The sequence below is a fragment of the Leptonotus elevatus genome, chromosome 20 (genome assembly GCF_054856555.1).
Source record: "Leptonotus elevatus isolate MCC_2025b chromosome 20, RoL_Lele_1.0, whole genome shotgun sequence".
In the NCBI taxonomy this organism is placed as follows: domain Eukaryota; kingdom Metazoa; phylum Chordata; class Actinopteri; order Syngnathiformes; family Syngnathidae; genus Leptonotus; species Leptonotus elevatus.
In genome coordinates, this window is record NC_141258.1 from 8,807,997 (window position 1) to 8,832,244 (window position 24,248).

The 24,248-nt window shown below is 38.4% G+C and overlaps 2 protein-coding genes across 6 annotated transcripts in view; one reads left to right on the forward strand and one right to left on the reverse strand.

The window, feature by feature from the left end:
* The window catches only part of sdk2b (sidekick cell adhesion molecule 2b), a 310,938-nt gene that overhangs the window by 34,220 nt on the left and 252,470 nt on the right, over positions 1 to 24,248 (forward strand). For 3 of the 5 annotated variants that reach the window (XM_086064326.1, XM_086064325.1, XM_086064327.1), the window contains exon 3: positions 11,226 to 11,321. The exons of the other annotated variants lie outside the window; for them this stretch is intronic. The gene's annotated coding sequence lies outside the window, so the exon portion shown is untranslated. The remainder of the gene's footprint in view (positions 1 to 11,225; positions 11,322 to 24,248) is intronic. 5 annotated transcript variants of the gene reach the window in all.
* LOC147156928 (uncharacterized) lies at positions 7,167 to 11,352 on the reverse strand. Its single transcript, XM_086064334.1, has 3 exons — positions 11,192 to 11,352; positions 8,922 to 9,428; positions 7,167 to 7,420 (listed from the first exon to the last, which is right to left on the reverse strand). Coding segments are annotated over exons 2-3 (465 nt in total). The 5' UTR covers positions 9,385 to 9,428; positions 11,192 to 11,352; the 3' UTR covers positions 7,167 to 7,418.

Below are 24,248 nucleotides of genomic sequence, written 5' to 3' on the forward strand. Positions count from 1 at the left end.
ATTGTTTTGCCATAAAAGCTAATTGCGTAGCGCTAAATTAGCCTGTCATTACGCCACTAAACATCACACTGACATCCTTTGCCACCATGATGATGATGATGATGATGATGATGATGACGATGATGATGATGACATGGAATTGTTTTGGAGATGTCAACGTGACACACACACACACACACACACACACACACACACACACACACACACACACACACACACACACACACACACACACACACACACACACACACACACACACACACACACACACACACACACACACACACAGTGGTGGTCCAGTCGCAGTGAAGGGTGTTTGGAGCGGTGGGGAGCGAGGTGTTGCTTAATGTGGCATCTGTCGCACAAACCTCCGCGTCCAGCTGGAACAAAAAAGTCTCTAACCACGTGAGCACAAAAACGTGCAACCAGAAGGTGACTTTAGAGCAATGCCAATATTCTACATACACTATGTTGACTTTGCAAGAACAGAATTCGCTTTGAATGTTATCCTACGTCTAAGGTGGTTAAGCTAATGTTCGTTAGCCTTTGTTAGCAGAACTTAGCACAACATCATTGTTTATTTGTCAGGACGGTTTTTTAAAATAAATATTTAATGGAGAAGTCAACACAGCCCCACTAGTCAAAACACAGTCTTCTTCTTCTTTTCCTTTCGGCTTTTCCCACAGCGAATCTGTTGCCTCCATCTAAGCCTGTCCTCTGCATCCTCTGCTCTCACTCCAACTACCTTAATGTCCTCTTTAACTACATCCATAAACCTCCTCTTTGGTCTTCCTCTAGACCTCCTGCCTGGCATTTGGAAACTCAGCATCCTTCTGACAATATACTCACTATCTCTTCTCTGGACATGTCCAAACCATCTCAGTCTGGCCTCTCTGTCTTTATCTCCCTCTGATGTACTCATTCCTGATTCTATCCATCCTGGTCACTCCCAAAGAGAACCTCAGCATCTTCATCTCTGCCACCGCCAGCTCTGCCTCCTGTCTTTTCCTCAGTGGCAAATGTTCGCTTCTGCCCTCAGTCTAGCTTCAACAACTCTTTCCCATAGCTTCATTGTGTGGCTCATCAGTTTTATTCCTCTGTAGTTGCCACAACTCTGCAACCTAGTTTACAAGTCATTGTAAGCCCCTTGTTTGGCCTTTGCCACTTCTACTTTCACCTTACGCTGCGTTTCCCTATACTCCTGTTTACTTTCTTCAGTCTTCTGTGTCCCACTTCATCTTAGCTAACCACTTTCTCTGGATCCACTTCTGCACCTCCTAATTCCACCACCAAGTCTCCTTATCTGCTTTCCTTCCAGACGACACACCAAGGACTGTCCTACCCGTCTCCCTGTATTCACGACAGCCATTTCCATTCTTTTTGCAAAGTCAATCAAAACCCACATATTTTTATCCATCTCTTGTGGCGGCCATTTTGCGACTTGCTGTCGCCTGAAAATGACAACACCTTGCTATAGACTGAGATATTTTTTATGATCCATCTTGATTCAAGTTAACATTTCTCTAATATAATCCTTCTGAGAGTTCTCGTAGTTCACTTTGGGCAATGCTTTTTGCGATCAGATTAAACCAACACCGCTAATCTCATCACATTGATTGGACTCGAGGTTGGCTGATTAGCTCATGGAAAAGTCATTAGCCTAGGGGTTTATATACTAAGTTGTTCTACCCTGCATTGTAAATGTTGACGTAGTGTGATCAATAAAAATATGAAAACAGTATGTTCTGTGCAGTATTAGTTGTCTATTGTAAATTAGATGAGGAGCAGATCTCATTTAATGACCATTTTATGGAGTAATGCAGGTGATTCCAAATATTTTTTCTTTCTGCTATATACAGAGTTTACACAAGATGGCCCGAGGTGCCTCAAGTTAGTAAAAAAAAATAATTCGGACATACTAAATTCTGTTAAAGGGTAAAAATTGTGTTTTACTCGCTGCTAGATGATGATAATAAGCCACTTTTTTATTTATTTTTTGGGTGTCAATTTCCATGCACTCTGTTTTCTTTGAGAGCGCTTGCGAGAGATCTCGGGTGATGGAAGCAGCACGCCGCCGCCATCTTAATGGATTTTTGATTTATGCAATATTTAGACGACAGCGTTTGGCTTTGATGCGGCGGCTTGCTTCTCTCTCTCTCCCTCTCAATGGAGCTAAATTCCATTAGCAGGTAAAAGCCCATCGCAGATGCGTAAGGGGCGATAAACGGCCGAGTTGTTTTGTTTGCGCGCGGTGTAATGTATGTGCTGTGTCAAGAACTTTTTATTTGTCTTGCTCAGGCAAAGTGACACGCTGTTGCTTTTATTGTTTTGTCTCTTGTGCTCACGCAAGATGAAATTCATCATCCTAAAACAAAACAAAATGATAACTGAAGTGAGTTGTGTTCTTATCAGGGGACATATTTTGAAAAAAAAACGGAGGCCCCAAAAAAGATCATAGTCATTTTTGGGGGGGGGGGGGGGTAACAGGCAAAGTGAGACTGCCATCTGTATCTTTCTGCCTTGTTTGTCAATGTGCACTCAGTAGTCATACAATTAGGTAGACTGCAGAGTTTAATGACATCCTTATGGCCTTGAATGCGCTAATGCGGTTCCACTCCAGTCCTGTAGGTGGCGGTAATGTGCAGACAATACATGAACAAGGCATACAGGAAACCAAGACATAACATGAAACAAAAGTAAATCTGTTTAAAAGTCCACAAGTACAGATCATGACAATAAAAGAAACAAAAAACAAATAAGAAAATAAATATAATTGCAAACGTACATAAAGAAATTATTCTGGTTAATGTGTAGAACGTAACCTAGACAGCAAGCTGAGCATCTAAAAGTTACTTGCAATGACCGACGTGCTTATTGTAGCCTTTGTCTTTACCTGCTCCTGCATTTAAATAAAATTAGAATCTGAGCAATATAGCACCTGCGTAACACACCTAAACTAACATTGGCTATAGCTTAGCAGCTAATGGCTAACTGCATTAGTCTACCTCTGTAACAATAGTTTCTGTACATAAAAAAAGTACACCATTGAGAAACCTAAAATAACCCAAAACACAATATATCGCCGCATTATGACTTGCAGATTACTCACATATGAAAAACAATCCTCCAGCGCTGCGACCGTGCATGTATTCTGTCAATAATTTGGCTGCTGCTTACAGTGCTTCGCTGCTTGGTGACAGCATCAAATGCATGCAAGTTTAATAATGGCAAGAGTGACATTTCTGGCAAAATAAAAACAGATGACGGATCACATATTTTTTTCTCATAAAAGGGGCAGAACTAATTAAAGACAAAAAAGATAATCAATTAATTAATGGAAAGTTTATAGGTGACAAATAAATACCATATTTCATTTTTCAAGTTTCAAGTGCTGCGACTGATATAATTAATTATATATATAGTGTACCAAGGTGTCAGTGGTATTACTGTTTTTAATAAGATGGACTGATTACTTTCAGATACGGGCAGGCCTGTCTGTACGTCTATAAAGTGCTCACACAATGTTCCCATCGAGCTAACGTTGAAGATGTATCCATGGTGATGAAATGTCATCTGCTTTCTTTCTACTGCTCACCGACTAGACTGAAAAAAACGCCCTCCCATTTCTGTCGCGCAAGGAGAAGGAAGGTGTTAAGAGCGGTGGAAAAAGAGAAAAAAAGTACATGCAAAGTCTTGAAGGTCGTCGCAAACTTTGCGAGCCTTTAAGCGTACCTTCAGTCTGCTGTATTCTGCTTTTACAAGTCCTCGGTGGCAGTTAAGTGATGAATAAAAAATCGTTTTACGGCAGCGTAATGAATGCGCATCTGTGCTAGCTGCGGCCATTGTGCTCTTGCATCTCGGGGAAGACAAAACACTTGTTTGTTTAGCGCCGAGCCGAGTGAATCAAGGCCGGGAAAGACTTCCGGGCTGGCGACGGAACAACAACAACGCGGCGGAATCTCGCTCGCTTCCGCCGTGTTCATTTCACGGGTGTAATGAGCCGTCACTTTTGTTGCGTTTATACGCGACAAATGGCGTAGTGGCTGGCGGCGGCCCAAGTCAATCACGGTCGACGCCAGCTGTGCTTCCTGACGACAGGAAGGTAATTCAAGCAACCTGAGAGATGGAGGTGTGTTTCATCAACACCCCACATCCACAATACCACCACCACCTTGATAAACAGCCAGCAAACACACCTGACCGCCTCTCAGCTATTCTTATTTTGCTTTTTTTTTTTTTTTTTTTTTTGCACGGTTATATTATTGTGACATTTAGGCTTTATTCTGCAATGGTATAGTCCACTTTAGGCTATACATGTATTCCAGAACTGAATGGTCCTGTCAAGCAGGCTGTATTACCAGAAATTAATAGTCCAGTTTCAGGTACATTCCAAAAAGGATTGGTTCACTTTTGACTATATTCCAGATATTCTGTATTCTAGTGTAGACTATGTTCCAGAACAAAATAGTCTTAGTTTAGACTCACGTTGTGCTAAAGTCCAGAACAAAATTGTTTTGTTCGGCCGTGCTCCAGAAGTGAATGCTCCAGGTTAGGCTATATTACAGAATGGAATGGTCTACTTTAGGCTACATTCCAGAACAGAAAGGTACCATTTTATGCTCCATTCCAGAATGGAGTGATAAACTTAAGGCTAAATTTCAGAACAAAAGTTTCCAGTTTATGGTAAAATCCAGGCCAGAATGGGTCACTTTAGAGTACAATCTAGGTCAGAATGGTCTCAGGTTGTACTCCAGAATGGAATGGACCACTTTAGGCTACATTCCAAAATAGAACGGTCCAGTCTAGACTATAATCCAAACGGTCTACTTTAGTCTACATTCCAAAAGAATGGTTCACCAGTGTTAGTAGTCACATCACCGTGGTCAGTTAGTCATCAAATGGACGTGACAGTTAGCATTGTTTGTCAACACACTGATGTGGTCACTAGCATTACTTGTCACATTGACATGATCAATATTATTAGTCGTCACACTCACTTGGTCAATAGACTTAGTCATCATATTGATATGGTCAGTTAAATCAGTCATCCCATTGACATAGCTGATTTAGTCACATTGAAATGGTCAGGAACATTATTTGCCACATTGACATAATTACTTGGGTTGGTTGTCACGTTCATGGTCATTATTGTTTGTCGTCACACTGGCAAGATAAGTAGTGTTACTTATCCCAATCAACATGGTTAGATGGGTTAGCGGTCACATTGAAATTGTCAAATGCGTTAGCCATGCATAGCAAATTATCAAGTGATGTCACCCGTCCAAAATCTTGGGACCTTTGACCTTTCAATTGACATATCGTGGCACCCTGGTACCTGCTTCAAACGAGCCAACAAGACCTCCTCCCGTCATCTATCTCCCTCACTGTCCACACTTGAACATATTGACATTTGTGAGGGGCTTGGCAGTAATTGTCAACCACACGGCGACTCCTCGTTTGTTTTCATGACATTTCGCTTTTGCCTGATTGTCTGATTGAACGCGGGGGGAAGCAAAATTAATTGGAGTGAGGCCCTAATCTGTCTGCTGGAAATGTCACCCCTTTATTGTGACTCCAGCGTCGGCCACACAAGAAAAGGAGAAAATTAAAAGAAATGCAAAATTACAGGAAGGAACAAAAAAAAAAGGTGTGAAGACTGACCTTTGTGGCAAACGTTCCATACTTGTCCGCTTTACTTTTAACTGAAACGTTCAACATGTTAATTGCTGACATTTACGCCTGGGATTTGCTGATTAAAGTTCCACACTGAACACTAATCCTACTGATTTAACAAATAATGTGATAACACTCATACCATGGAATATAGCCTAAATTGAACAATTCTGTTCTTGAATATAGCCTAAGTGTACCATTCCATTATAAAGTATAGCCTAAGTTCAAACTTAAAAAAAACAAAAAACACCTGAACCATTACATTCTGAAAACAAGACTAAAATAAACAATTATTTTCAGCAATAGAACCCAAATTTGACAATTTCCTACTGGAATATACTGTAGCCTAAATTGAACCATGGAATCTAGAATTTAAAGTGGACCATTCTAATCTGGTAAAAAGCCTGAACTTGGACCATTCAATTTCGGAATATAGTCTAAATTGGACCGGTCTAGAACATAACTAAAAGTGGACCATTCCATTCATGTAAAAATCCTGAAATTGGACAAATCTATTTTGGAATATAGTCTAATTTGGAATATTCTGTTCTGGAATACAGCTCAAAGTGGACCATTCTATTGTGGAATAAATCTTAGTCTCGATCATTCCAGACTGGAATACATCCTGAAGTTTTGTCATTCTGGAATATAGCCCAAGGCAGATCATTACATTCTGGGCATAAGCCAAAAATGAACCATTCCGTTTATGGAGCAAGCCTTAATCTCGACCATTTTGGAAGGAAAAAAAAACCCCAAATGCACCATTTTTTCTGATATGTAGATTAATCTTAAACCTCCCATTCTGGCATCTTTCCTAAAGTGGAACATTCTATTCTGACACCCACCCCTAACTGAACCATTCTCTTCTGGAAATATAGCCTAAAGTGGACCATTTCGTTGTTATTACAGCCCTGAGCAGAACATTCTGTCCTGTAATAAAGTAAAATATGGAAAATTTTTGCCTAAAAAATGGAAAATGCATGGGGGATGCCTGAGTGGGAAATTTTCCATTCTTGGACATTTAGAAAACAGTCAATTCAGGAGACTGTTGATCAGCGTGTACAAATTGCAAACATACAATTTTGTCACATTACTTGGATTAGGGTGTCGGCAATGTGCCACATGCTGCATCACCAAGCCAAAATACATTATCATCTGCTCACATGTGGCCGCCAGCTCTGGACAGTTTCACTCCCCTTTTCTTATTTTTTTATGATCTTTCTCGGCTTGCCGCTACTGCCACAAGGTCAGGATCAAGCTGATGCGGACCATGAATTAGTTTTATGTTTCCTGACACCAAATCCATTTGAGATCATTGACGCCGCCTTTCCACAATCCTCCGCGACAACAAGTCGCTCTCCTCGGCGCTGCCGCTCATCTACAAGTCAGGCTTTAAATCGTCCAAGTGTGTCCCTTCATTATCCGCCGGCTGCGTCTTTTTAAAAAAAATATTTACATGTATGAAATTGGAAAGAAGGCACAGCGGCAACAGATTCAAAACAAAAAACAAAGAAGTATTTTTTCGTATTTTATTATATTTAAAAGTAAAATCCACCACACACGTTTTGCGTGAAAAACTACTATATAAACTCTTCTTTAAATACACAACGGCCCAACCTCACCACTCTTTCTCATCGCATACATGATGAACGGACGATGGCATTTGACATCCGAGAAGCAATAGATCCCTTGCAAGATATCGAAGGAGTCGATGTAGCCAGGAAAAGTTGGGTCACAATTGGAGATTCTGGGGGGGGAGGGAAAAAGTCAATTTTGAGTGATACGTGACAAAGCAGTCAAAAATTCTTCGTCACATTTTTTTCTCCCATAACGTGTCCCAGGATGTCCTATTTATGTCCCGTTTTGTCCCACAGTGGCCCATTTTGTATCATTATGCCTCATTACATCCCACCATGTCCTATTATGTCCCAGCATATCCTTTAATTATGTACCCTATTGTTCTTTAGAAACCTAAAATGTCCCAATTGTGTCAACTTGCTTTATGTCCATAGTGTCCCATAATGTCCCTTATTGCATCTCATAGTGCCCCTTATTGTTTAATTAGGTCCAGATTTTGATTACTCATCGTGAGTCATTATGTCCCATTGAGCCTGATAAACTAATCACCCAAATAGTGAGTACTAAATTGTGTGTTCACTCATTTCAAAAGATTGCATGCAATGTTGGCAACAAGTGCAAAAGCCAGCCAAGCTAAGGAGCCAGCCAGGCTCCTAACATGGGAAATTGAGGTAGTCCGACAATTTTCCAGATAGCCCCAACCCTTTGATAAGAAATATGGTAATTTTTTTCAAGTCGTATCGTCACAAAACTGAAAATAATGCAGGGTTCGGGTGGCGGCCAGAAACCAAATTGAGGTGGCTCTGCCAGAGACATACAGCACTGTCCCTGTATATCGCTGGCATGGTCCGATACCTCAAATATCATAATTTGGTCAATTTAATAAATAAAAAAAAATCTAGACTTTTAGTCGGTCACGTGTGTGTTATTTTTGACAAATTATTCACCAATAAGATAATTATAATAATTAATAAAAGAAAATAATTATTCATATAGTAATAATAAAATATTGCATATTATATATTAAAAGTGTTGATTTCATCACATTTATTTATTAAATGTGTTAGGCCATTTGTATTTTCAACTCTGTGTCCACACTATATTGACAGCCTGTAGAATACACAATAAAATTAATTTAAAAAACTAAATACATTAATACAATGAAAGTGCCGTAAAAAGTCCCATTCAAACTATGTGGTTGTATCAGCTTTTTCAAGGGAAGTGCAAGGAATTGAATTACATTCGATGCAACAGTGAGTGCTTCAAGTATGTTTAGAAGTACAGTATAGCTCACATTTTTCTAGACTTCAACACAACCTGTCGTGTCGCATTGTGAACACCGGGTGGCACACTGGGCGCCACAAACGTAATGACGTACTTCACTGAGATGGCCGAAGAAGAAAGTCGTGGATAATGAATGGATTTTAGCATTGTGATTAAATATAAATAAAAGACTGATTGCTGAGAATACTTCACAGATAATCAAACCCAATGTCCGCTCAAGAACTGACATTGATCCCCTCCCAATTTAAGAATATTTGCGGCAATCGAAGGCTTTTATCTGCTGTGATTGGACTGCAACGAAGTTACATGCTATGCTAACGGCCAACGTGCCGACGGAAGCTTGGGTTTTTCTCCAGTATAAGGAAATAGAAAATATGGACACTTACAAAAACACCAACGCAGGCACATTCCGCACATGGCGACAACGCTGGAGATCTGCAGCGCCCGGCCACACTCGGGGCTCATGAGGCAGTTGCGCGTCTTCAGGCAGCATTTGGGGCACTTGCTCCCTTCGTCACGGTCGCGTCTGCTCTCCGTCACCTGGACCCGCTGAGGCTGAGTCTCGTACGGCTGAGGCTGAGCCACGTACGACCTAGGCTGATCCTCGTACATCTGAGGTTGACTCTGATATGGCTGAGGCTGACCCGGGTACACCTGAGGCTGACCCGGGTACACCTGAGGCTGACCCGGGTACATCTGAGGCTGACCCGGGTACACCTGAGGCTGACCCGGGTACACCTGAGGCTGACCCGGGTACACCTGAGGCTGACCATAGTAATCCTGAGGCGGACTTTCATACGGAGGAGGCTTCACATCCAAAACCTCCTTCTCACTGTGGCCGGCAGACATGGTGCGGATTACGGAGGCTAGTAAATCGAGGATGCTTGAAAAACCTAAAAGACAAACAATTGTTAGCTTTTCCTTTATTTTTTCTAAAAAATAAATCATAATATTGCAAGTTAATTCTCAGAATATCTTGACTTTTTATAAAAATACATTCAACTTATTTTTTTGCAACTCTACAACTTCAATGATCTCAACTTCCAAACTCCACAAATAATTTTTTGTTGACATTTTAATAATGATACAAAAATAAAATAATGATATTAAACAAAAAAAAAGAATTTGCATTGATTACAGCTAATTATAATTATTTATGTTTCTTGTAATGATGCAACTGTTATCTCCAAAGAGCTTGAATTTCCCCCCAAAATTATTTTGACTTTGTTGTGGAAAGAAGTACTTCTAAAACTTCTAATACATAATATTTTTACTACTGCAATTTAGTCAACAGATGACTTTTTTTGTGTTTTTCACAACAAACTTATTTTTTTCTCTCTGAGTCCTATGACCTACTGCAATGTTATAAAAAAAAATATCTCTTGCAATACTACAACGTAGTTCTGAAAAATATCACCAAAAAGTGACCCATAGATATTAACACTTGTTCTCGGCTCTAAACTTGAAAAAAAAATCTCACAGGATTGCCACTTTATTTTCAGATCACAACTAACAATATATGATTAAAATTAAAAATAACTTTTTTGACTTTTCAAAACCTAAAAAAATATATTTTTCTCTTAACACTATGACTTTCCTCAAAGTTCAACAATTTTTTTTCTCATATTCCAACTTTTTTCTTCATTCATAATTTCAAAACAAAAACAAAACCCTGTCTATGCCTGTTTAAAATTGTTCACTTAATGCAATGACTAATAAAACAAAACTTCTCATAATATTAAGACTTTTTTTTAATCTTAATTTTACAGCTCAATTCTCAGATTGCAACTTTAAAAAATATATATTTTCTTGTAATATTACAATTTATTTTTTTTTGCTTTTAGTACTACAACCGTATTCTCTGATTGGAATTTTAAGAAATAACTTGTTCTTGTAGTACTGCAATTAAAAAAAAATTCTCATGATCACAACTTTTTTTTCTTCAAGTTAGTACTACTACTAAAAATGATAATTACCCCCCCCTCTTTTTTTCTCTCAGTTTATTAGAATTTTTATTCCTCATATAATATGACTATTCTTGGTTTGCAATTAAAAAACAAAAATTAAAAAATTTGAAAACTAATCATATTCTTTATAGCCATATAGTTCCCACACCCGTGTTTGACAGTATCCATGTGTCATCATGAGTTGTGTTTTTGTTTTGGAATTGCTCACATGGGCGTGTTTGTTTTTATCACGCCATAATTTCTGTTTGCAATCTTAAAATAACTCGGTTACCTGGAATTGAACCTGCCGAGTATTTTACACCTCTTGAGTGTGAATCATGAACATTTTAAGCACCTTTATGAACACATAAGCCATGAGTGGAGTCAGATTGATTCTTCCACACTGATGAACATTCCCTGACTGCTCCCCCGGCAGACGCAATCGGATATTCCATCATAACCCGGATTTGGAAATAATAACATCTTATACGCGAGGGGATGGGAGAGGAGGGTTCCCACATTTGTTCCAGCCCAGGGTAAATTCGATTGAGGGGGGCACGGCGGCATTTTAAGTGCACCTCCTCCCCTGCTTTGGAAAATTGCCGGCTTTTCAATCATAAGTAATGAAATTCCATCAGCCTCCCTGGGAGGAAGCAAGGGAAAGAAAGGCCCATTAGGAGAAGGAGGGAAAAGGAAGCTTGTGCTCTTACCCTTTGCGTTATGTCGCTTTCAATCTCTTCTCAGTACGGACAACTCGCTCCACGCCTCGGACAGAGTGGTCACATTGCATCTGGAAGTCGAGCAGAGCGGGTGTGGCAGCAAGTCTTACAGGTTTTCCAGGTGAGACGCAGGTTGAGTCTTAAAGGCGCACTTGTATAATGAGTCGGCGCAAGACGCAACATGTAATACAAGAGAAATTGAAATGAAAGATGTGAGATGACAAGAGTGCGTTGAGGTCATTTTCCTGCCACTAGATGGCATTAGAGTTTACAATGCAAACAATATGAGACATCTTTTCATATTGAACTGCTTAGTTTTGAATATGAACTTGTCATCGTTTGTACATTTCTAGAATTATAAAATACTTTTATTTATGTATTTATTTTTTACATTTGGCACCAGAATCAAAAACAGCTTGACCCCTCCAGTACCCACAAATATAGGCCTATGCTATTACTGCTAAATTGTGTTATAGTGACTCCATGAAAATAAAATAAAATGCGCCTCACATCTAAAGATCAAGCGGCTTGGAGTCACAAAAAAAGTACATTTATTGGCTTTTTTAACACTTTAATTGACAGGACAGCTGAAGAGTTGATAGGAAATGGGAGAGAGAGGGAGTGACCTTTTTTTTTTATTGACAGTGTAGTACAAGCAACCAAAATTTCACATTACAATGTCAAGAACAATTACAAACAAATAACAATCAATAAACCAACAAAAATCAAAACTATGCAATCAATTCAACATTCAAACAAACTTTCCAGTCTGTCTGGGGTCACATGAAAAGATTCACTCAAACACAACATTATATGCTCAGATTTCTTATTTTTAACAATGGACAGTACATTGATATATGATTTAAGATCAATCAAAAAAAATAAATAAGTAGGTGTGGAAAATAATAACAAAATTTAGCCTTGTGTATATGGAATTTACCCAAAAGTAATATAAGATTTACCACATGGGTCAGCGCAAAATGTTCAGAGAGGGTCACCTTCTTCACATACACAATGCGCAGATGATGTCACATCCGCAGACAGAGGGAGGGGAATTCAAATCCAAATACAGTCTGAAAACTATTGGCCAGAGATTTGCAGGAGTGTGAACAGCTAACGTGTTAATCTGGCTGGCTAGAATCATCCTGAGGCAGACTTTCATACGGAGAAGGCTTCACATCCAAAACGGCGGACATGATGTGGATTACGGAGGCTAGTAAGGCGAGGATGCGTGAAACGTCTGAAAGACAAACAGAAGTGGAATTGTGTTTGCGTTTAAATTACTCAAAAAAAAGTTAATTCTCAGAATATCTTGACTCTTTATAATATTTCTTGCAACTCTATGCTGATTTGTGGATATGCCTAGGTTTTTTGTTTTGTTTTGGGTTTTCCCTGTCTTGCTCATTAGTTTTTTTTTTTGCACCTGTGCTCGGCAACCTCTTCCCCTGTGTCATCCAATCATCTCCCCCAGCCACTTGTGTCTTGTCCAGGTGTCTCTCGTTGTCGTGTCAGTTGGCTTGTATTTAGGCCCCGTCCAGACGGAGGCGAAGCCGACGTCGTTCCTCAAACAAATCTCGTACACACAGAAGCGTTTCAAGACTTGCGTGTACGTACAAAGGACATGTACGGGGCACGTTTTGAAATCTTTCCACTCCGGAGCCCGGTTTCAAAAGTGATCGCTTTCAAGCTCCGAAACCGCGCCATCGTGAGGACAAATGGCCTAAACGGTAACAAACTTGTGAGGATGCATTGAAACTGGTTTTTGTGTGGACGGGGCCTAAATTTCCTGGTTTCTTTCAGTCTTGGTTTGATTATGGTCGCTGTCAGCACTCTTGTGTTTTGGTTGGTGGTTCTCCTGCCTCCCTGCATTTGGGTCCTTCACCCCACGCGGACCATGACACTCTAATTTGAAATATCCCAACCCAGATTAGTTTTTTGGTTGACCTTTTATATTGATATTAGTTTTTCCCTCAGAGCTTTTCAACTTGGCTAAACTTTTCTAAACAATAAAATTAATTTAACTTTATGCTTGGATTGCAACTAATGAAAAATTATTCATAATTGTTATCTCCAAAGTTAAATTATTATTAAAGTATTATGATGAAATGTACTTCTTTCTCCTCACGATTAATTCTGTCCGCTGGTCTCAAAATTGGAACACATTACGGGACTCAGTAAATGTAAAAACATTACAAAAATATATACCTGTATTGGAGAACAGCATACTTAATGCAGCTAAGCAATTATTTTACTTGCGTTTCAATAAATCAGTTCATTCATCCAGCTTTGTCTTTCTCTCTCTGTCCGTCTTTATATAAGTAGATACTGTGTACAGTATCAAAATATGTATTTCAATGGAGGTCAATTATTTACAGATTTTTGCTAGTAATATTTATTTTCATTTTGTCCTCATTAGCTTATTTGGAATTCGATTAATCCAAAAATCATAAATATGAATCAAGTTTTCAGTTAAATAATTCTTATTTTTTTGTTTTAATCCCTGCACGTAATGAAATTCCATCAACCTCCCTGGGAGGAAGTGAGGGAATTAAATTTGGCGGGAAACAATGTTGATAAAAAAAAAAAAAGCCTTTTGAAATCAAGTGAATAATCAAAATGCTAAAATGTGATTAATCTGATTAAGAATTTAATCCAGTCAAACTCATATTACCTCAGGGGCCGCATTGGAGGAAAATATATTACCAAGTGGGCCGGCTCGGTAAAATAATGTAATGGTATATAACTTAAAAACAATTGCCGTCAATTATACGCAGATTTTCGCTATTTGTGGGCCAGCCTACGCTTTGCCTGTATGAGTTCAGGACGTGTTAAATCTACCTGTTTCGCATATATATTGTTCTCAGAATGAATTTTGTGACGCAGTTAGTGAAGTTTTAAGCACGTTAATCTTTGTCACCAGTAATTGAATTTGTGTCTTATTTACCATGTTTATGTCGGTTTATTATTATTATTATTATTTTTTAAACAAACTGTAGCTTTAGGTTGTGTGTAAAATAATGACATCCAGGACAAGGACGTTGCATTGATCATCTGAGAACTGCTTGTGAAATTATGAATTTATAGGTTATGATTGTGGCCGGGTGATTCATTGGTCCGACACTATTCTTCAATTTTTTTTTTACTTTATAAAATCGTCTCGCGGACCGGGTTAAACCCCTTTGTGGGCCTGATCCGGGTCGTATGTTTGACACCCCTGATTTAATGGTTCGACAGCTTTAATTAAAATAAAAACATTTTTTAAATTGTGGTTCATGTGTTGTGGTCCCGCTACATAGCTGATTTTTTTTTTTTCCATGTATTTAAATTTTTGCATTGCACGTGCGTTTGGTCTCTCAATATATTATGCAGTATATGTTTAAAACTGTTGGTTTAAAAAAATATAAAAGTGTGTTTAAAGGAGAAGCCAAGTAAATTTTTTAATATGTCTAGTCTAATCTTATGCTGCATTCAAGGAAGTGGGGAAGTCGGACATAGAGCTGGTTCCGAGAAATTTTGTTGTTCTGGTTAACACATTCAGTCCAAGCCACGTTGGGTTACATAAAGTTACTTTTTCAAATATCTAAGTTATTAATGTTATAATAAATTAATAGATAAATATGTTCATAATCGTGTAAATTATGTTTTGCCATTCAGCTTGCGAAAGTCACGTGACCAAACTCAGAAAATGGTGAGCCGTGATTGGTCGTTACCTGAGCCCTGAGCAACTGTGATGTCATTTTCAGTCGACAGCAAAATGGCTGCCCCTTGAAATGAGTAAAAATGAGTAGATTTTTTCTAACAATATTAATCAGAATGCCTTCTTTAAACTAGATGGGGCACATAGAACATATTGATAAGATTTTTTTTTTTTCTTGACTCGACTTTCCCTTTCCAAGACCTTAAAAAAAAATTAAGTGCTGTTAATGCTATTAAAGACATGCCTCGAGCTTATTCAATTTTTTATTATAAAGCCATAATTTTTTTTCTGGTAATATTAAGCCTTCTCTTCTTCTCGAATTTATGTTGGCAGATGAGTAGTAGCGCCTGTAAATTGTGACATGTCATTAGCATAAATCGAGCAGGTAATTCATTAGCACAAGACAGTCACTCACACACACACCTGGAAATGCAATCAAGTCTCAGTTAATAAATAAACGCTAAATAATTAATGTTTGATTGGTCGGCAAATTTAATTTAGAGATGAAAAAAAACATTTCAAGGGAACAAAAGAGAAAATAATAGAAATCAGTTGAGAAGAAACAATTAAACAGCATCGCCAACAGTGCAGCCCTTTTGTTTATTCTAAATGAACAATAAATATTTAAATCAGTTTTAGCTGAATATAAAAAATAAAGTTCCTTAGGAGAAACCACAGGGGGCAGTATTATTCCACTCAGGTGTGCTGCCATAGAAGAAGTCGTCAAGAATAATATATATGTTTGTCGTGTTGGTTTTAAATTGAGCGCTTCCCTGCTGCTTTTTATTAATATTGTTTACTGACGGCGTTGAAGAACACCGGGATCCTACTGAGCTATTTATTTGCCACTCCACTCATTTCAAGCTTCAAAAACAATTCTGCAAAGTTATTTCAGCCCCTATATGACACGTTATGATGAAAGTCACAGCGTGCGGCTTCGCTTTTTGTCAACTGTATCCAGAAAGCGTCACAGAGGTGACAGCAGCAATACTGCACGCCGCTCATCTTTTTGCTTCCGAGGGATCCCCTGGAGTCGTACGAACTTTTTCAGCCTGCTCTGCTACCATCATGCACTTCCAAAGGATTCTTTCGAGATCCTTCACAGCCATTTTGAAGTCGCCCACATCCTTAAAACTGGTCTCCTTGATGACCAACAAATAATAATAATAACAAATCCACGGAGTAGTGTTAATTTTATCCGCCATTACTAAATTTTATTCAATTTTCGTCAAACTCATCCCATTTTTATTTAGTCCATTTTTTTCTGGACTATAAATCTAGCATTTTAGTCTTTACTTTCGTCCAAGAAAACATAATTTTATTCATCCAGTTTTAGTCAACAAAAACTGTCAACTTTTTAGTCTAGTTGTAGTCGGGACAATCATTTTACCCCTGTATATTTTTTTGTACAACATAACATTTCGGATCTAAAACTATTTCACATGATGAAAAACAACTTCACGCACAATTACAGTATGTCAAAAAGTGGCAACTATGGCTCCATGCTATAAGCTAGTAAATTAGCCAGCATTAGTTAGCCGTCAGATCAACATTATTGTTGGAACGTTATAGCCGTTGGATTAATGTTACATTCTAACTATGCAATCATATATCTTCTTTTTTTTTTTTTACCTTTAACCTCCTGTCTGTCCTATGTGTTTGTGCATGTTGCACTCGCTAGCTGCAGATTTTAAGGGGGGTGGGGGGGTCACTGTGTGTCACATGACGGCGGTCACAGTGACAGATTAGCAGAGCCAGGATTTTACAAATACATGTAATTTGTTTATGAACTAAAATGTCCATAGATTTATTAGTCCAGTTCTTAGTCGGTGAAGTACATTTTCATCTCGTCTTCATTAGTTGACGAAATTGCATATTGATTTAGTCAAAGTTATTGTTTAGCAACTCATTCACTGCCATTGACAGCAATAGACGTCCACAATTAATTTTAACTATTTATATTAGTTTAACATTCTTTTTCCATTTTTGTTGACAAGAGTATGAAAGCCTAGATTTTATTATAATTTTTTTTTACATTTAGAACAGATATAAAATTTGGTATTAAATTCTGATTAATCGTGAGTTAACTAGTGAAGTCATGCGAATATTTACAATTACAAATTGTAATCGCCTGCTGCCCCTAATTTTTAATCTTTAAAAAAAAAAAAAAAAATATATATATATATATATATATATATATATATATATATATATATTGTAAATTTGTTATCTTTTTTTTTTTTTTTTTTTTTAAAGAAAAGATTATTAAAAATTAGGGGCGTCAGGCGATTACAATTTGTAATCGTGATTAATCGCATGACTTCACTAGTTAACTCACGATTAATCACAATTTTTAAATCTGTTCTAATACAATAAAAAAAATTCTAGGCTTTCATACTCTTGTTAACAAAAATGGGAGAAAAAATGTAAGTAATTGAAATAGTTAAAATAAATTTTTGACGTCTATAGCCGTCAATGGCAGTGAATGAGGGTTTTAGTCTAGTCTAATTTTCGACCGGTGAAAAAGGTGTTGACGAAATTATTTTCGTTTAGTTTTTGTTGACGAAATTAACACTAACACAGAGCCAGATCGGGTGAGTTGGAACGTTGCTCCAGCGCGGCCATGTTCCTCTTGGCCAGGAACTGTCAGATGCTCAGGGCACTGTGATCAGGCCTGTTGTCTTCGAGAAACAAATCACTCCTGATCCTAATTAGAACATATGTAGATGTTTCAGCTTGAAAATGGCTTTGGATCTTCACTCAGCCTAGGCTCTATATCATGAGTTGAGAAACCTATTCAGAATTAGATATCAAAATAATTACCTGATTGTATGATGTCACTTGAGACCCAATTTTATGCATCAATCTAGTTTCTAAATTATATATTTTCCAACACAGGAAGGCTGGAGCCAAGATTCAAACCCTGAACCTCACTTTTCTGCATGTCCTTGAACAAAAAAACTACTTACTTGCAACTGTGGCTGACAAACACATGACAAGTGAAGATGGAAGGCAGGCTCTTTTGTCGTGTGATGCTGCGTTCACCGCACACACAACAAAACTTTAAGGCGACAGGTGCGCCTTCAAGCAGAATAATTCATAGTCTTTCACCGACTTCTTTGTCTGTGTGTGTGTGTGTGTGTGTGTGTGTGTGTGTGTGTGTGTGTGTGTGTGTGTGTGTGTGTGTGTGTGTGTGTGTGTGTGTGTGTGTGTGTGTGTGTGTGTGTGTGTGTGTGTGTGTGTGTGTGTGTGTGTGTGTGTGTGTGTGTGTGTGTGTGTGTGTGTGTGTGTGTGTGTGTGTGTGTGTGTGTGTGTGTGTGTGTGTGTGTGTGTGTGTGTGTGTGTGTGTGTGTGTGTGTGTGTGTGTGTGTGTGTGTGTGTGTGTGTGTGTGTGTGTGTGTGTGTGTGTGTGTGTGTGTGTGTGTGTGTGTGTGTGTGTGTGTGTGTGTGTGTGTGTGTGTGTGTGTGTGTGTGTGTGTGTGTGTGTGTGTGTGTGTGTGTGTGTGTGTGTGTGTGTGTGTGTGCACGTGCACCGACAGAGTGCATCCTGGGTATTGCCAGATCCGACTGGAGATGGACCGCCTGTCGCGTTTGTGCCAGATAAGGAAAGATATTGTCTGCAAGGGTAACAATGCAACACCGGCGATAACGACGACCACAACAAAAAAGTGAACGGAGATAACGCGGATTGTCACACGAGCAGCGATTATGGCGACTACACAATCGTCACTAAATGCCGCGTTTGAGCTTGATTTCGATGATTACTGCGATACAGACGCACTTTTATTCAGTTTCTATTGTGCAAGGCGGCAGTTATCATAAACTGCAGGCAGAGCCTTTCCATGAATCATGCACTACTTATTTGATATTATATTTGTTTACTGTAATTTGAAAGAGCAATGAAAATGGCGGATCGTGAGCCACATGCTGCTTCACCATGTCTCAAGATAGCTGACAGATTGATGGTTTTAGAAATATTTCTTCATATGAGCTGTTGAGGAGAATCACTTCACATCTGTGTTCCGTGAATTTTTTAAATATATATTTAACATAATAAACACGCATTCAATTTAATTTATAATATTCGAAGCTGGCATCTGCTGTGCTGTCAGCTTAATTGAAAATCATCTTCTCAGATTATTGCTTTTTCTTTCTCTCACGCTGTAATACATTTGTTTTTGTCAGAGAGCTTCGGATGTTTTAATAAGAAAGAATGTATTTTATTATATTATACGCTGCATTCCCTTATGTGTCCTAATTGACTCGGGTGTTTTCCACCTTTTGGTGCTTTTCGAGCAGCATTTCACACGTTCTTCCACTGTCTCATCAAATGCTCGTCTCCCTGAGCACGGTTCATACAGATTTAACCCACTAGTGCAGGGGTCAGCAACCTTTACTGTCAAAAGAGCTATTTTAGACCAAGTAAATAACCAGAAATTTGTCAGGAGCTGCAAAACATTTCAACATTGAGATGAATGAAAATGAGTGTTAGTCTAACAGCATTCAATGCTTTGAGATTCATTTTCTTCTACCATACGACTTCAGTTTTTGGATTTTGTTGTAGTAATTTTTCATACATTTTTAAAATGTTCTGCCTTTCTGTCAAATTTGACAAATTTGGCAACATTGTGGTAATTTTCTGCCTGTCTTCCTTTTTGTGGTCATTTTATTTCACTTTTTTTTACATTTATTCTGCCTTTTTTTGCGATCAATTTTCTGACATTTTTGGCAATTTTGGGAAAATTTTAGGTATTTAAAAAAACTTTCATCTACATTTTCTCTCATTTTCTGACAAGTTAAAAATGTGGAGTTTCACATTTAATTATTCATTTTTATTTAATCATAATTAAGAATATTTTATCTAAAATACATAAAAAATATTGCTCCTTTTTTTTTTTTTTTGCTATCCACAGGAGAGTGACTAAAGAGCCAAATGTCCAATGTTCCCCCACCTATATTCCTCTCATATTAAATTCATCCATTTCTCTCACTGAGTCTTTCTCAAACAGTGGTTGTCACCTGTGCTGCAATCATACAATAATAATCATGTAACGTTCCCCCAACTTTGTAGCTAACCAAATATTCATCTCCCAGAGCCTCTTGCGCAGAGTTTATCCACCTGACAATGTTCTCCCACTAAGGTTATTATAGTAAACGAAAACTAACAAACTAAAATTGAAAATACATTTTCATTGATGAAATGAAATATAAACAAAAAAATCTTTAAAAAAACAACAAAATTTATATTGCTAACTAAATTTAACTATAATTATAGTAAAAATGTCCTTGTTTTAGTCTTTAATTAATTTAGTACATGAGCTTTTGTGGTAGATTTTAAATATATTTAGTTAGTAATATTAAGAAAGAATGACGTTTGGGAATTGTTTATTTTACCTTGTTAGACAATACCGAGTAACCATATGTATTTTTGTTTTGTTTTGTTGCTTTAATAGTATAACTAATAAAAAAGCTAACGTAAAGCAGTTTCTTGGAGGGAAAAGCCTAATAAAAAAAGTACAATTAAAACTGACTAATTAAAAAAAAACACCTATGCATTATGACTTTGTTTACAATTAACAAATTGTGTGTCTTCCCCACCCACCAAGCTTGAAATAAAACTATTTCTGAAAATTGTTACAGCATTAGCTTTTGATAATAATGTTCAGCTAATTTAGTGGTGTGGCAGATTTGTGTTTGGCAATTTCATATGCCATACCGGTACACTAATCAACAACTGCATGTAGGTGGCTTGTTTCGCAAGTAATAAGACTTCATTGTCGGTGTTGGTGGATCGGGTTTAATTAGGCAGTGATGTCAATGGATTTGTGGTGGGGTGGATTTCTATGTGGGGAAGCAGGAGAAGCATGTCAAGGGAGGTGAGCAGGTGTAATGTCCAAAAAGTGCTTATTAACAACAAAAATGGCAACCAAGGTTTATAGGGGGGAAAAAATAACTAATGAAACACAAGTAAACATGACATGACTACAGATACAATAACAGCTACAACAGACTGAAGAGAAGCAGGGGCCTAAAATCTCGTACACACGGAAGCATTTCAAGACGTGCGTGTTCAAAAGAAGACGCTGAGGATGTTTAACGGCTGTAATGTATATGCCAAGTCTGAAGTGGCGCTATAGCGCAGCCACAGGGAGTTGACGGAAAGCGTAGAAGAAGAATCAGCAAAGAAGACTTTTAACTTTATTGCATTCTACAGAACAAACATGGCTTTGCATGTATCGAAACAACATGAAAAAGACGTACGACGATGGCGGGTGATTGAAGTACAACAGCGCTTGTTGAACGTGGGAATAAAGAAGCAAAATATTTTGCAGCATAAGCTAGCTAAGGAGGCCGCGCAAAACGACTACGACACGGCTATCCGCCATTGTTGTTGACAGACTGACGGAGAATTGGCGCATACGTCGGACGTACGACGGGAGGGTTTTGAAATCTTTCCATTCTGGAGCCCGGTTTCAAAAGTGATCGGTTTCGAACTCCCAAACCGCGCCATCGTGTGGACGAACGGCCTGAATGGTAAGAAACTTGTGGGGATACATTGAAGTTGCCGTTTGTGGTGACGGGGCCCAAGTACAAACAAATTAACGAGACAACGATGTAAACCTGGACAAGGAAGGACTGCTTTACACTGATTGGTAGACACGAGGAACAGGGCCGACGACAACAGGTGGAAACGATAACTTGACGAGCTGACAAGACATAAACAAAGGACACTGAAAAACGTAAAACAAAAGTAAATATAATCTAACCAAAGTCAACAAAACAGATCATGACAAGTGGTGACTGCATGGTAAAAAAGAAAAAAGTGACAATTAGTTAGAGGCGGACGATCAAACCCATCACGACGGCAAGAAATACACTGTACAAATATGACGATAGCCTGCCACAGACCTTGACTATTGTAAATTGCGATAAAAAAAAAAAAACTCCTTTAAATCGCCTCGATAACTTGTCTCTTTCATTGTGACAGAATGTCAAGATGCTCTGCTCTGTCACCTGTTTCGCGACACCAGGAAAAAGTCACCGCACACACTTGCAATGGTTGGAAAATACTTTGACGTTTTACCCCAACGCAGGGAGCTCGTTTTAATTCAATTGAATTGGATGCGCTTTGATCGGCAGTCTGCAGCCATTGTCAAACGTTCATGCCATAAATGATATTGTGAAAATAGTGATAAAGACATATACCGTATAAGACCAGAGATTTTGTTTGCTTCTTTTAGCATTTAATTGTATGCAAAACCGAAATTTTCAGTTGAGTGGGTTCACGCTGTAGACCGCGGTCTGACGAGTCCATATTACAAATTGTTTTTGGAAGCCATGGATGCCGTGTCTTCTGGGCCAAAAAAGTAAATAATTATTCATGCAAAGTTAAAAAGCCAGCATCTGTAATGGTCTGGGGGTGACTTTGTGATCATGGCATGGGTAATCCGAATATCTGTAAGGGCACCATTAATGCTAAAAAGTACATACAGATTTTGGAGATACATATTTCAGGGACGTGCCAAATTTTGTTTCAGCATGGCTTTGATGTCCCCAAAAAAAGTTATACTGCTGACCTGCCAGCAGTCCAGACCTGTCTCCTATTCAAAATGTATGGCACATTTTTTATGTACACCAATAAAGTTACATCAGTTTGAACATTTTTATTGACATTTTACAAAAAGTTCCAACTTCAGTGGAATTGGGGTTTGCAACCGTAAAAAACTGTATGTTTATGAACCATACTCACAGCTTTTAATTTTATATGAAAGTGAAATTTACACGTGAGGATTCATCGCCATGCGTCATGGAAAAAGGTTCAGTAATTTACCTCCTGACTTCCTGTAAGGCATGCCTATATAATAACCTCCCCGTCAGCGTTTGTGTGTGTATATAGGAAGGCGGGTCAGCACGTGTAAAAAGGTGAAATATAGCGTCAGTGAAGGGTGCCGCATAAACCGACCACTTCAACTTCTTCTTTTTTTTTGGGGGGGAATTTTTATTTGGATTGGCAAGCCATCTGCCAGCGGGGTAATATTTTATCCACAAGTCGTTTTCTGAGTATTCCTGCTCTGCAGTCGAGTGCCTCTCCATCATGCTTGTCCGAAGGGATTTTTTTTATTGAAGAACACTGAGATGGGATTGGATGCCGTGTGCGTGCGTGTGTTGGTGAGTGATTTTATTGCATTGCAGCCGCAGCAGGGGGCCGTGTCGCTAGGTTACAGTAAAATATGTTCAGTTATTTGTTGCCACAGACTCAGCGTTTGACTTCTTCTTTCATACATTTCCTGTTTTGTTTTAAAATCGTAGATAACTGGCGCCCATATGTGTCTCTTTCTCCAGGAATGTCTGCCCACTTGTTTCTCGTTTCTGTCTCTCTCTCTCGCAAAGAAAGTTAATTGACTTGTGAGCCCATCACACAATGTTTACCGTGTCGGTCTCACATGGTATCCACTCAACAGTGTCACCCTCAGCCAATCTACACCCATCAAGTATCTGCCCGCCTCTTTCTCACACCCCAGTAGTTGCCCACCTGCGTCACACTGATCTGCCATTTCTCCTTTCGATGTTAACACACCTGTGTCGTTTACCCACCCGTCTCACTCAATTTACAGCTAACAGTGCTTTAAATTTTATTTTTTTATTTTTTTACTAGTGCTGTAACACTGAAATAGTCTTAGTCAAGACTTCATTTTGAAGGTCTTGGTCTTGCTTTCGGACTCAACTCTCAAAAGTCTCGTTCTCTAACTCTATAACTTTGAATTTTCCGTCAAGACTAACACTGATTTGCTAATCTTCAACTTTATTCATCTGATAAGGAGAAGCATGTTAACTCATTCGCTCCCAAAAACGTTTAAATGCGTTCTATTTTAAAGGCTTTAAGTGTCCCCAAAAAGTTTTTTAATTTATTTTTTATGCTAGAGCATACAGAAGGCTTTAATGCAGCCTCTCAAACTGCAAAAAAATGGTTAAAGAAATGGTAGTTATTACACAAATGGCCAGCAGGTGGCAGCAGGGCATAGGAAATGAACCCTGTTAGTCAGAATTCTAAATAAATTAGTGAATAATGATGCAACTTAGCTATATTCTAATGCTAATTGCTGCAAAACGGAAACAGATATAAATATACTTTTTTTTTTCTGATTAAAGAAGAGACTTTAATCTTTGTATGTTTTTGTAGCAAAACAACACAATATTCTGTGGGCCTTGCAAAATCAGTCAAAATCCAGTAAAACAGCCGGGAGTGAAGGGGATTGCTTCTGTGCAAATCGCTGAGAGTAAATGAGTTGAACTAAACAACAACAAATCCTCCAATTCATGTGTTACTTCATGTGTCCCATCACCACCTCC